Source organism: Pelodiscus sinensis, chromosome 6 (genome assembly GCF_049634645.1).
Source record: "Pelodiscus sinensis isolate JC-2024 chromosome 6, ASM4963464v1, whole genome shotgun sequence".
NCBI classification, from domain to species: Eukaryota; Metazoa; Chordata; order Testudines; family Trionychidae; genus Pelodiscus; species Pelodiscus sinensis.
In genome coordinates this window covers 87,514,068-87,528,265 of record NC_134716.1, presented here as the reverse complement: position 1 = coordinate 87,528,265, position 14,198 = coordinate 87,514,068, and the positions used below count along the sequence as shown (strand labels likewise).

General features: G+C 43.8%; 1 protein-coding gene across 5 annotated transcripts in view; it reads left to right on the top strand.

The window, feature by feature from the left end:
- Positions 1–1,192: 1,192 nt before the first annotated feature.
- The window catches only part of HOMER1 (homer scaffold protein 1), a 169,081-nt gene continuing 156,075 nt past the window's right edge, over positions 1,193–14,198 (top strand). For 4 of the 5 annotated variants that reach the window (XR_012904870.1, XR_012904871.1, XR_012904872.1 and 1 more), the window contains exon 1: positions 1,193–3,134. Coding sequence is in view for 2 of the 5 variants with exons in the window: in XM_006119144.4 (XP_006119206.1) it covers positions 3,130–3,134 (5 nt within the window). In the remaining 3 variants the exon portion in view is untranslated. The remainder of the gene's footprint in view (positions 3,135–14,198) is intronic. The other variant, XM_025182631.2, reaches the window with a different exon arrangement.

Here is a 14,198-nt window from a genome sequence, read left to right as displayed (position 1 = left end):
TGCCCTATAAACCCCAATGGTATAACTCAGGTTTATTCAGACTTTTACACAGACACAGATAATTTAGCATGCTTCCTGGACACCTCTCCTCCCATTCGTGATTGCATATTGATCCCGTGGTAACTAGATTGCTTATATTTGGAAAAAAGAAGATTAAGGGGGGACATGATAGCGGTTTTCAAATATCTAAAAGGGTGTCACAAGGAGGAAGGAGAAAATTTGTTCCTCTTGGTTACTGAGGACAGGACAAGGCTTAAAGTGCAGCAGGGGAGGTTTAGATTGGACATTAGGAAAAAATTCCTAACTGTCAGGGTGGTCAAATATTGGAATAAATTGCCAAGGGAGGTGGTGGAATCTCCCTCTCTGGAGATATTTAAGAACAGGTTAGACAGACATCTGTCAGGGATGGTGTAGACGGAGCTTGGTCCTGCCTTGAGGGCGGGGGGCTGGACTCGATGACCTCTCGAGGTCATTTCTAGTCCTATGATTCGGGGGGGGGGGGGGGAATTGAAGAATTCTTTGTCTAATTATTGGCTGGGAAGCACACCACAGGCCGCAATTTGAGAGTCTTTGAAATAATTGCCTTACTATAGTAGCGTTGCCAAGGATCAGTGACCCTTGATCTCTATTTATGCACTGAAATTTAGGTACAGGAATGTGCTGGACCTAGGAAGAATTTCTTGTCTAGAAGCATGGAACATATGTTATCTATCTTAGCAATGCAGTTGGAGGAGTGGACTAAAAGTAGTAAGATCTGGAAAGCTCTAGGCAGTCACTGTGTCTTTGTAGAGCTACTGAGCAACACTGCACAAAGATCTTGTTGGCAGGAAAACTGGAGAAAATGCTGCACTTTTGTATTTAACTGTTAGAATGTGGAGGTATGGGATTTGTAAATGTAGCTGGACCTCTAAGGGTTGTGGATAGTGTGCCAATTTGCAACAGGATCAAGTTTTTTTTTTTTATTTGGTTCTGGAAGCTGTTTAAATTTTACATGATGAACACCAAATAAATCTCAGATTGGAATTAAAAACTGGGAAAAAGCAGGCACTGGATTAGGCTGCAATGCATCAGGGTCTGGATTTTTCACCCCAGCCATGCAAGTTTAAGCATACTTGTTTTGTATTTAGATTATACATGTTTCCGGTTTTAGGCCAAAAATTGCGAAGATCCAGCTGTTTCTGTTTTCTACCCAGACTAGGTGATTAAACAAAAAATGAATAGGCACCAGGTGTTTGTAATATGTATTCTCTGAGATACAACTGAGTCTGGATTTTTGTTTCTGTTATGGTAGGAGGTGGCTGGTCATCTTCAATGTTTTGGTGGCACAGTTTGTGATCTTGAAGCCAAGAATCTGCAGACGCCAGAGTTCTTCCCATTTTCGGAGCACAGAGTGTTCTGTGGAGAATTATTGAGGTGGGCAATGGAGGTGGGAGTTGGAGGCGCTAGGACAAGGCACAGCTAGTACTCTGTGGAAGATCAGTCATTGAAGTGGGCGGCAGCCGAGGTTTCCCTCTGTTTCTCCCGTTCCATTCCCTAATATAGAAGCGCTTCCGGCGGCATGGAACACTTTGACATCATCCCCCGCACACCGGTGACGTCAGCGCCGGGAGCTGGGTGTGACGTCGGTGCGTAGGGGAACGCGGTGACGTATCCTATTTAAAGGTCCCCAAGCGGAGGATGGAGAGAGAGCAAGCAGGTGCCGCTGTGCGGAGCTCCGGGGCTGCAGCGCACAGGCAGGGAGCGCGCGGCACAGCCTGCTGGGGACTGTAAGGTGCCCGGCCGCGGGGAGGAGGCGGGGCAAGTGTCTCGCCTGGCCGCTAACTCGCCGCGGTCCCCCGGACAGAAAAGCACCTGGTCCGGCCCCTGGCGCTCGAGGGGAGGGAGAGAGAGAGAGAGAGAGAGAGAGAGAGAGGAGGGGTCGGGGCAAGCAGTGCCTGTTCCCCGGCGCCGGCGAGCTGCTGTTCCCGGGAGCGAGGGAGGCGGAGAAGGAGCGGAGCTGGAGCGGAGGCGGGCGTGAGGAGGGGGGAAGCGTGCGGGGAGCCGGGGGCGCTGGTGCAGCCCGACATTGAGCTTCCAGCCGCCGTGTGCGGGGCTAGGGAGCGGGGGGGCTGTGCGGCTTCGTCCCTCGGTCCGCACCGTGCCCCTGCGGCATAGGGGCGCGGGGGGGCGCTGCCGCTCCCCTCCCCCGCTGCCGCTCTCGGTGATTGATCCGCTTCTCCGAGCCCGGAGGAGGATGCTCGCCCGCTCGCTGCAGGATGAGGCGTGACTGAAAGGACCCGTCCCCGCTCGCTGGTAGAGGGAGCGGCGCCCCGCGTCTCGGCGACCGGGGAGGGGGCCTCTCTCTGCGGGGGATGTGCCACCGGTGCTCCCGCATAGCCGCCGCTGCTGCTCTCTGGGAGCCTCATGCCCGCGCCGGTGAAACGGCTCTCTCCGCCTCCGCCTGCTGCTCGGCAGAATGAATCGATACCCCCCATCCTGCTGCTGCTGCTGCTGCCGCCGGCGGGGGTGTTAGAGGCAGAGGCGGCGGGCAGCGCTGCGCACAACGCCGGCCCCATCCCGTGCTGCACCTGACAGACCCCGAGCTCACGCTGCCCTGGGGCTCGCTCGCCAGGGGACAAAGGCTGCTGCAGGTTGCCTCGCCCCCGGGAGAGGCGAGCGTCTCCCCTTCTCCCCGCGTGAGGGGAGGCTGGCGATTTGCTGTCTGCTGCTACCTTCTGGGCCATCCCCTCGGGCAGCGGGCTGGAGATACAAGAGAAGACCGTGCTCCGAGAGGACGTGGGAGAACCGCCCCTGGGGCTTATTGCTTAGGACGCCCCGGGCTCCTTCTCCTTCCAAAGGGGAAAGTGATTTATTTGGCTACAACCCCACATGCCTATCGACTCCCGTTGTGGGAAGTGCTGACCTGCTAGGGCAGCGCTTGAACCCTGCTAATAGGAGCGCGCGGCCGCTTGGATTTCTCTGAAACGTCTGGGATATACAAGCCGAGAAACGTGGTACCCCAGACTCGTGTCAGCATCGCTAAGGGAAAGTCGGGCCAGAGGAGTAGAGGACCAACAGTGTAGAGAGGGGAGGAAAATCCTCTGGGAATCGTTGATAGAAGAACTTCAGTGCAAGTCTCCCTTGGGCATCATGGGGTAAGGATTTTATACTAAGAAATGGACTTGTCAAGAGGGAACTCATGAGGTTTGAGATGTAGAACACATGAGGTTTGAGCTTTTCATACTTATAGTCTAAGCTTTTCTGGAGGTTTGGCATATAGAAATAATCATTTTAATTTCAGTAGGGTGAAAGCGGGTTACCATGAAAGCAATAATGTTTGGTTTCTCTGCACTTTGGACTTGGATAGAGCACCAGGCTTTATACTAAAGGACAGTTATTTTTATAATTTGTTTCTGCTTGCAGGTTGAGTGCGGAACTATGAAATATTTTAGTAACAAGTCTTGAAATGGTAGCTAGAAAAACAACAGATGGGTGTTTCTGCCCTTTCCAGACAGAGATGCCATCTATTTCATGTTTACATTTTTAATTTATACTCTGAAAATTGCATCTCCTTACAGAACTGATGTGTCCTTGTGTGACTCTAGTTATACCTACTTACATTGTGGCAAGCCATTTTTCTCCTGTGGACTCTGCAGGACCATATCAGTTAGGAACGTGACTTGTGTTCTAGTATTTTGGTGTCTTCAATTATTTAATGAATCTATGAAGACAGTAGAGTTGTTCAAGTTTCATTGATCGTAACTTGCAGAACTCCCCCTCTGGTACTGACACAGGAGAAGCAAAGAACCCAGCTTGACTTTCCAATCCCAGACTGAAAGAAACATGAAAATGTTCAGTAACATTTTTAGTAGCTTTCAGAGTCTAAGCACAGTTTATGGCTTTTTACATTGACTTAACAGTTAATATATCTGGGAAGGAAAGATTCTTGTCTAGCTCCCCTTCCAGGTTCCCTACAGAACACAAGTTAGCTGTAATGTGTAGATTTCATACCCAGCTTTCATAGAATGTTCCCCAAATGGGAAGATTACTGTGTGCTAGTTATTTTTGTGTAGAAAGATGGGGTAACTTTTAAGTCAGGAGCTGAAGTGAGTTTGACATTCCAGAAATCTTCCCATGGTCAACTGGAATTTTTATAAAATGTCTTGAAGTCATCCCAAGCAGCACTCTTGGTTGGGTGGCCACTACCAGCTATAATAGAAAAAAATATGATCTCTTGTTTTTAAATATCTTTCTACTTTTACTTTTCATGGAACATAAGTTGAGAGTACAAAAATGGTTTCTTAGAGAATAGGTCCCTCAACTGAGTAATTTCAGCAGAAAACGACTGGCACGTGTACATCTGAAGAATGACTCTTTTCAGAGAAAGTGTGTGCTGGATAATGTAGAAAAATTGATTAAATCAGAAGCTGTACATTCCTTCTGCAGATTTCCTTGTAAAGGAATGGGCACAGTTGGGTCAGATATGATATTAACTATTGTTAGAACTGTTGCTGTATAGCCTTGTCTACATTTACATGTTCCTGACAGGTTTCACAATGAGTGCATGTGAACCATGTTCATTGCAAATTCAGCTGTATCCACTCTAAAGAATCTGTAATTTTGCTAGTGCTAAAAGCCATGTAGCATGAATTATCAGTTCCCTTGGTGGAAGTGAAGTCCTTTTTTGTGTTAGAAGATATTCTGTGGCATTTGTGTAGTCCCTTTTTCTAATGTAAGATATAGCAAATATAACACTTCAGGTTTTTAAAGTTATTTCAATCATGACTTGTTTTTCAAGTTACTTAGTATTCAAAGTGAATGAAAGTGGCATGCAAAGTGAGTGACTGAACTCTTGAAATTGAAACCTTTCAGAGTCAAGTTATAAAAGTACATATCTGATAGATACCTTGATAAAATGCATGCGTCCCAGGCTAAGTGTTTTAATTACCAACTGTCTCAGCTTCTAACACTTAATAGGTGCTGTTTTTCTACATACCTCTCTCTCAAGCTATGAACACATATGTTGATACCGGATCACACCAGTGGTGTACCTATTTCAATGCTCAGTACCAGATGTTTCAGAGCAAGGTGCAGGAAACCCCAATTAGACAAATACACTTTTCTGTCTCTGCAATCATTCACTGTTTATGAGAGTGTCTACAGGGTAATTTTAATTCAAGTCCTATTGGAAGGAATAGTTTACGCTACTCATGAGCATTACCTTTTATTGTTTAACAAGGAATTTCACCTACAATTTTGTTGCCTGTTCACCACCTTTGTTTTAACTTCATGAAGACAGTTTTGCTATCTAGAAGTTCTACCAGTATTTGCTATTCACCCCTTTTTAAAAAAATAATTAAACTATATTTAAATGAGTTCTAGTAGGAAAAGCTTGGGGCACACAATTATTAATCTTGCAAGGTATGAGAATTGTTCACAGTCACATGTATAGTAAACCAGGCTCTTGTGCAGGAAAGTACACCATCTTTTGCCTTGTCGTCATCTTTTGTATGGCTTGAGTTGGTATCAATGACTATAAATTTGTATCTAAGTTTGGTAGCCAGCATGTTGCTGCAATACTGAGCTGGTAAATGTCTTCTAGGCTGTACGAAAATTTAGTTCCCTTAAAAGCCTTTTTGCAGGACTTTGTCAAATATTTCTTGAAAAGACAGAGTATCAACAAGTTTTGCCTCTTATTTACCCTTGCTGAATGATCAAAAATTATAATTCCTATCTTTGCTTTCTTTTTTTCTTCATTAATGGTAGTTATGATAGACATTTGTCAGCCTCCAGTCCTCCGGTCTAGCAGCTGATTTTCACAGGTTATGTTGTTGCATGCACTAGCACTTGTAAAAATTACAGGGAGGTTGCATAGTCAGGATCAACTGGGGAATGTTGTAGAAAGTAGTATGTGTGTACTTTGTCCGTAGGTACTATGTGCTTAACATATGTGTAAGTTCCACATGAGTCCTTGAAATAGTGCATTCCTGGGCTCTTTAGACACTGGCAGAGTGTGTGTTTCTAGATAATTACCCTAATTTTGACTTATTTACATGTGGCCTCTGAGTCTCTGGCATGTGACTAACGCTCCAGTTTTTAGCAAATTCTATATATAGTGTATTTATGTCTCTTTAAACTCTTTTTTAAATGGATTAAAAAAACCCTAATTATGCAGGATTCTTTCTCCTATAGACTGTAGTATGTCAGGGCACAACTCTGGTTGGGAGGAACCCGCAGAAGTTAGTATGAAGTAGGTGGGGTGTAATAACTCCCGGTGGACACACTTACAGCAAAGAGTGCCTTTTTAGTGCACAGTAGCTTAATGCACTCTGGTTAAAAAATGTTTAAACAAGAAAGTTATGCTAATCTCTATCAGTGTCTCTGCACTGCTCCCTCTCTATTCTTCCCCCCCAACCAAATAAACCTAGACTTTTAAAAGGAAACTTACAATTGGTGTTGTAGAAGATACATTGAATTTTGATGAACTGTTTTGTTTGGGCTTATAGAGATACATATTATACATGTTAAATTTTATAAAACAGAGAAATGTCATTTTTTCACTATTTTGTCTCCTTTTAAAAACATTTCAGAGATAGTGTACCCTTTACATTATTACTTTTTGTAGGCAACATTAACTGAGTATTAAACAAGATTTGGCAGTACCAGAAGTCTTCACAAACTGGAACTTACACTAAACAATCATCTAGGATATGATGTTCCCTATTGAATACCACCTCAAATTTAAGGTTCTTATCCTGATTTTTTTTTTTTTTCAAGCCACCTAAAGTGTTGGTTGCTGGCTAACTCTGGAACCATCTTTTCCTCAACAGTAGTGATCTCTTGCAGAAGTTGGGAATATTACTTAAGACCATGAGAACAGAGCTTTTTGTCAATGAATTTGTGATCTTGAAACTTGCATTCACAAAAGCAACAGATCCTTGCACCATAAAGACAAAATGAGTTTTCACTGACATTGTTTTCCCCTTAAATTACACCCTTTCTTCTGACAGGTATGGAGTGCAGGAGCAAACAACATGAACATCTGTGGCAGATACATTTTGAGTGACTTGAGTATGTGTATTATGAGTGAGGTATAAATGCCTAGAAAAAGGGTCCAGTTTGTGTGTTCTTAATACTAAAATGTTCATAGACTATCTGAGGAAGTAATATGGTTGAGAACTTTACACACTTTAAGTATGTGGGTTTATTTTTTAATGGCCACATTGTTAGGCCATCCCCTTAAAACTTCTGTACCAATCAATTGCTAGTTTAGGAACAAATATGCTGAAACTGGTATGATCTGCCCCCAGCATGGACATGGTTATATATTGGTATTACTGTATTCACTAACAGTTGCACCAATTAATTACATTTTTTTGTAAACCAGTGAAGATAGATCAGGATGAAAACTGTGCCCTAAAGGTGTTATCTCTGCTGAAGTCAATAGTAAAACTCCCTGTAACTTAAGGGTGAGAGATCTTGGGCACATCAAATGTCTCAAGTCAAATATGGTGGATACCAGAGGATTATTTTGAGTAATTTTATTTTTGTGATGTCCTTTAAAATACATAATAAATAGAAACTCTGTCTGAGACTGGAAACTGTGTCTGAGACTACAAGACATTGCTGCATTGCATCTCTCGTGGTTAACATGTCATTTCAAAATAGATTAGCGGGCTGCTGAGTGTGTCTTTTTATGGCTTGCAAATGATAATGGAATTACCACAAGTTTTCATGCATAGCTTGAATATACAAGCCAATTTAAAAAGGATGAAAACATACCAGCATGACTGCTTAGTGCAATATCAGTCAACCTGTACTGGAAACAGACTACATCACTACTAGCTAAATGTTCTTCTCAATAAATAAATAACTCAGGAGTCAGAGGGTATATCTACACTGCAATTAAATCTATGGCTGGCCAATGTCAGCTGGCTGGGGAGGGGGGGAGGCTGTTGAATTGTGTGTAGAAGATATTCTGCTCCTACTGCAGCTTGAGCTCTGGGACCCTCCCACCTCATAGGGTCCTGGAGCCTGGACTCCAGCCTGATGTGGAATATATGCATAGGAGTTAAATGGCCCCGGTTGTCCTACATGAACCAGCTTTTGGTGTCTGGCAGTAGTCTGAGCACACCGTGTGTGGTGTGTGTGTGTGTGTGTGTGTGTGTGTGTGTTAAGGACATTAAGTGATACATAGGGGAGCACAGCAAGTTACAGCTTCACACTAAAAAGAAAATCCTTCTTACAGTAATTGGTCCACCCAGTATTATCTGTTCTGATGTTATTTGTCACTACTGTTCAGCACTGAAACTTGATGTTGAGGCCTATGGCTAATCATTTCTTTTAATCAGAATTGTTGCTTATCTACCTTTGTAATACACAGTGCATAAGCAGGAAAAAAGTAATGCTCTAGTGATTGGAAAAACTGGATTCCAGATATCTGTATAAAATAACTTGTCCTAATCATCTTTAATGTTTGACAATGTTGTAGCTATAGTTTTCAATATGTCTCAAAGTGTGTGTGCATATTATATAAGTCCTGAAATAAGTCAGCTGACAGGACAGTTACTGTTGATCAGATATTATTTAAGTCTAAAGGACACCTTTGTTTACAGACCTCATGTTTCGTGGAATGAAAGATGTGATTTGAATTAGCAGCAATTAATGCAAAATTAAGATGAGACTTTTGCTGTGTCTGAACTACATCCCTTTTTTGTTAAGGAATGTAGATTAGGCACGTCGATATTGCAAATGAAGCTGAGATTTAAATATCCCACACTTCATTTGCATAATGGTAGCTGCTGCTTTTTTTTCAAAACAGGGCTTTTTAGAAAATAAACGGCAGTTTAGACAGGGCATTTTCGACAAAAATGCCCAATTCCGAAATCTTTCAGAGCGTGGCATTTTTGTTGAAAATGCCCTGTCTAAACTACCGTTTATTTTCTAAAAAGCCCTGTTTCGGGGAAGAAAAAGCAGCAGCTACCATTATGCAAATGAAGCATGGGATATTTAAATCTCGGCTTCATTTGCAATATCGATGTACCTAATCTACATCCCTTTGTTGAAAAAGGGATGTAGTTTAGACAGCCTTTAAGAAAACTGAAAAAGCAGAGGTGTGCACTTCATTATGTGTATCTCTCTCTTCCCCTTCTTCCCTCAAAGATCAGAAATACAGGCAGTCCCCGGGTTACGTACAAGATAGGGACTATAGATTTGTTCTTAAGTTGAATTTGTACGTAACTCGGAACTGGCTCCAGATTGAGCCGCTGCTGCTGAAACTGACCAGGGGCTGACTACAGGAAGCCTGAGGCAGAGTTGCTCTGCCCCCAGCTTCCTGGAATCAGCTTCTGATCAGTTTCAACAGCGGCTGAATCTGGAGCCTGGGACAGAACAGCTGGGGTGCTGCCGAGTAGGTCCCCCCCAGGACCAACCCGGCAGCACCCCAGCTGCTGTACCCCAGGCATCCACAACAAAAGCCTGGTCTGCTGGGGGGGGCGCACTAGCTGCGCGCCCCCCCCCCCCCCCAGCAGACCAGGGAGACCCGGAGCAAAGACGCAGAGGCGGCGGGGTCCCGCGCCTCTGCGGCTTTGCTTCTGTCTCCCTGCTGTGCTGGGGGAGTCCCCCCCAGCACAGCAGGGAGACACGAGCAAAGCCGCACAGGAGGCGGGACCCCGCTGCCCGTGAGGCTTTGCTCCTTTGCCCCGGAGCAAAGCCGCACAGGCGGCGGGGTCCCCCGCCTCTGCAGCTTTGCTCGGGTCTCCCTGAACTCCCCCCCAGCACAGCAGGGAGACCCGAGCAAAGCCGCAGAGGCGGGGGACTCCGCCGCCTCTGCGGCTTTGCTCCGGGGCAAAGGAGCAAAGCCGCACGGGCAGCAGGGTCCCGCCGCCTGTGCGGCTTTGCTCCGGTCTCCCTGCTGTGCTGGGGGGGGGGGGAGACTGCTGTGCTGGGGAGTCCCCGCCAGCACACCAGGGAGACCTGGAGCAGCTTTTCTCGCCCCGGAGGACGCGGTGGCGGGACCGCTGCGCTCTGGGTGGTCCCGCCACCCGCGAGCTCCGGGGCGAGAAAAGCCCCGTTCGTAAGTCGGATCCACGTAAGTCGGGGACTGCCTGTATCTGGTTCAGATGTTGAAGGAAGAGTAAACTGGCAATACCAACCAACTGAAACCTGAGTTATTACTTTTTGGGATGCAGCTTGTGTTTCAGGCTCCTAGTTCTGGTTTCTAGACTGTTCTGTGTGGGGGTTAATTGTCTTAGCTGTAGGGTGAAGGCATTTTTTTTCTTTGCATCAAGGCAAAAATATGTCTTCATACTACTGAGTTAATCTTTATGGAGGTAAAGGACATAAATAGAAGGGTGTGTTGACAGAGCTGTCAAGCACCAAAAAAATCCAACAAAATGGGAAGCATGGTTTTAAAGCTATAGTGATAGATAGGAATTGATCTTTGTGTGGACAGATTTTTACAGGATGATGCTTTCAAATTAAAAGTCTTTAATTCTGAGAGTTTTCAAATAGTATGCCATCATTAGTAGGATCTTTACTTCTAGGCAAAACATGCCCTTAAGGGGATGGAATTAAGATTGCTCTTGAGACTTTTAATTTGAAGGTCCTGACTTCAGAATTAGAGATTTTAAATGTTGTTAATTTCTTATAATGTCTGTAATATACTCTCTTAGGATTAAATGGAAAAGGATGATTAAGTGCAATAATCATGAAAGAACCATATAAAAACCATTAGACTAGAGTCCAAGAACTAAAAATACAGATACTACCCTACTGCTTTTAACTTTACACAGTTTTGGAATCAAACAAAATTAACAATGGTAGTGGATCGTGCAGGTTACTGGTTTATGAGCAGTATGGAATACATTGTGGTTCCAAGGAATTAAATAAATGTTAGGTAATCAAATATACAGAGCTGGCATGACACTAAAAAGTGTACTGTGACTGATATGGGTGTTCTGTTGGCAAATATAATCCAGGTGAACAGCTGTCATTACTACTACCAAAACAATAACATCAATACAGAAAGACTCTGTTCACATATCCAGCTGCTCTCATTCCAAATACAACTGACTGATGCTTTCACATAAAAAATCAGGTTAAACCTGTATTTCCAGGATCTTGTACTGTGTTGAAGTCAATTAGGAAAGTATGAACTCTCATGCAGCTCAGTGAGTTCTTAAGTCTAATTTATTTTTTGTAATGAAGTATTCAGTTGAAAAGTCTCTCATAATTTCTAGCTGCTAACCATGTGGATCATGCCTCCCATTTGCCAAAAAGTTCAGGTCTACCTCACCCTGCTGTGAAAACCTGTAAGTAGTATCCCAAATCTTGTGAGGAAAGCTAGGAATTATCAATACAAAATCATTAGTATATTGAAAACGAAAAATAGTAAGACAAGGTTTAAAAAGTGCATATCACCATAAACTGTCTATTGCATGAAGGAGAGCAGCAAGTATTTTTCTATTTAATTAATCATTTAGAAGTATTAAGCTGCTGCGGAATTTCTTATCATGGCTGTATGTATCCTTTTTGTCTCTTACAAGAAATGTGCTGAGTAAAAGAATAATGTTGGTTGGCGAATACATAAATGTAATCCGCGAAGGGAACTAAATATAAGAAATAATGGCTGGTAGTTGAGTGGCTTTTTCACCAGCATTCTAAGTTAATCAGTAATTTGGGTCTTCAGCAGTTATTTAGACTGTTGACTTTCAAACAAGGCATTGTACACTCTGTACTTTTATGAGGTATGGATTTACAATTTCCAATACAGTACCAATGTATACAGGTCAGAGTATGCAAAACTAGACTATGTTGGTTCAATTTCATCTTTGGTTCTTTTACTTTGAGTATTTATTTTCTTAAATATTTGACTGTACTTCTGGTAATGTCCTTATCATTGTACAAAACACCCAGGATGATCCTGTCCCTGCCCCTGCCCCACTGAGTTTACAATTCACAAAATCGAGATACAAAATACACTGGATGAGTAGAAGAATGTGTCTTAGTGTAGTACATATGTATGTATAAGATTGCTTTCTGTTATCACGTAAGTTAACATTTGGTACCTAAGGGAAGTATTGAGTTGAAGGAAGAGATTTGAATGAAGAAGGGGATTGCCTTGTTCAGCAGGACCAGAAAGGACTTTACATGTGACGACAGCACCTTTGTATATGTTGCTCAGAGACGAATGAGAAATACAGAAGGAGATGTGGAGGGATTTTAAAAAATGGAAGTAGGGAGAAATAAACATGGATAGCACATGCAGAATCTTGAAGGACAGTAGAAGAAACCCGAACTTGATGAAGGCGAGAGAGTCCATGGACTTTTTCTTTACAAAGTAGTAGAGAGCTTGAGCGTCGGCTGCAAGAAGACACCTTTGTCTAAGCTCATGGAAGGAAAATGTGTTTTAGAAGAGCAATCTGGGGTCTTGGCAACACTATACTCCAGATCACTGGATGACTAATGATCCCTTATTAGTGAATTTGGGGGGCCAACAGCTTTGCCAGGCCATTGGGCAAGGTTGGGGATAGGTGGGGAGCAGCTCCACGCTCGTAGAAGGAGCAGGGCCTCAGTGGAAGGGGGAGGGCTCTGGGACAGCCACCCCTTAATGCTGACAAGAGCAAGCAATGCCCCTGCACTCTCCAGCCAGCCTGTAGCATTGTTCAGCATGCTTGGGCAATGCTCCAACAACTATTTAAAGGGCCTGAGCTATTTAAAAGTTCCTTCACAGCTTCACAGGTGATTAATCAGCCCCACCCAGTCAGAGGTTCAGGGCTCTGTGCATGGAGTTGACTGGGTGGGGCTGATTAATCATCTGTGAAGCTGTGCTGCCATGCATCTTAGAAGGAACACTAGCCCCCAGGCCCCCTGTGCTAAATTGCTTGCAAGTCTTAAAACAAGACTGAAATAAATATTTAAGGGTACTTTTGGATTAACATGAGATGAACTGGATAATCTAACAGTTTAAAAAGCAGCTCCCCTCATGGACCAGCTACCTGTCTTCCTGTGCTGCTGCCTCTGATACAGAGGCAGCACGGGGTGGCAGCAGCCCCTGTCTAGTGTAGGTCTGAGCTCCCAGATACATTGCAAGCCGGAACTGAGCCAGAATGCCTGCCTGCCTGCCTGCCTGCCTCTAATACGCTTTAAATGCAGAGCTGCAGCAGGGCTAGGTCCTGGACCATTTCAAGCCAGGACTGAGCAGGGTTGCTAGCAGGTGCAGATGACCATTTTGCGGGGCCCAGGGCAGCACAATTTCGCGGGGCTCCCCTTTGCCACGGCGCATGCGCGGGGCTTCTTGAAGCACAGGGCCTGGGGTGACCGCCCCGCTCGCTCTGCCCTATATCCGCCCCTTGCTGCTAGCCAGCCTGCTAAAAATGTTATTGGCAAGTGAGGGTAGGGGGAGAAATGCATGTAGTCCATAGTATTAACTTATAAGTTTTTGCTTATAGGTTAATTGACTACACTATTATGTCCCTTACTTCTGTTTCTGCAAGTTATGAATCAGTAACATTTCATTAAAATCTGAATCCCCTGTGTCATTCACTTCAGCCAAGTCCATTAGGTCATTAAGAATCTGATGATAAATAGTTCTAAGTGTACACTGCATCCCCCTGACCAATAGCAGATATTATTCTCTGTGAATTAACAGTGTACCCAGAGCAACAGCTGTAATGGCCAAATAGTACTTCAGCATTTTATTATGGATCAGGGATTATGGCTTCCCATAATGTAACTGACTTTATCATGCTGTACGTTGCCAGGCATAAGGAAAAGGAGTAACTTACCAGACCTGTGATGGCATAGCTCTAGAGCATTACCTGTAGTGCCTATTAAAATGACTGTAATTGATTTGTTACTTATTACTGTTAGATCAATTCATTACCTTTTTTAAGGCTGCTCGTCCATTTTCTCATGTAGATGAAATAGTTATTGACTGATCTTATGATCTGGATCCGCAGTTGGTTTGAAAATGCATCATGCTTCTAACACAGCTTGGAAGAAAATGTGAACTGTTTGAAATTGAGACTTTTTCAGTCTTTTATCAGTTTTGCCACTTACTGTCACTCTTTAACCACCAACATTCTACTCAACCTGATAAGACATTGTTCCTATCCCAATGAGCTTATAGTCTAAGTAAATAGACCTAGAATACATTGTGGGAACCAAAGGATGGTTCTCTTTAAAAGATTGTTAAAATTTTACTTTGCAATTGATAA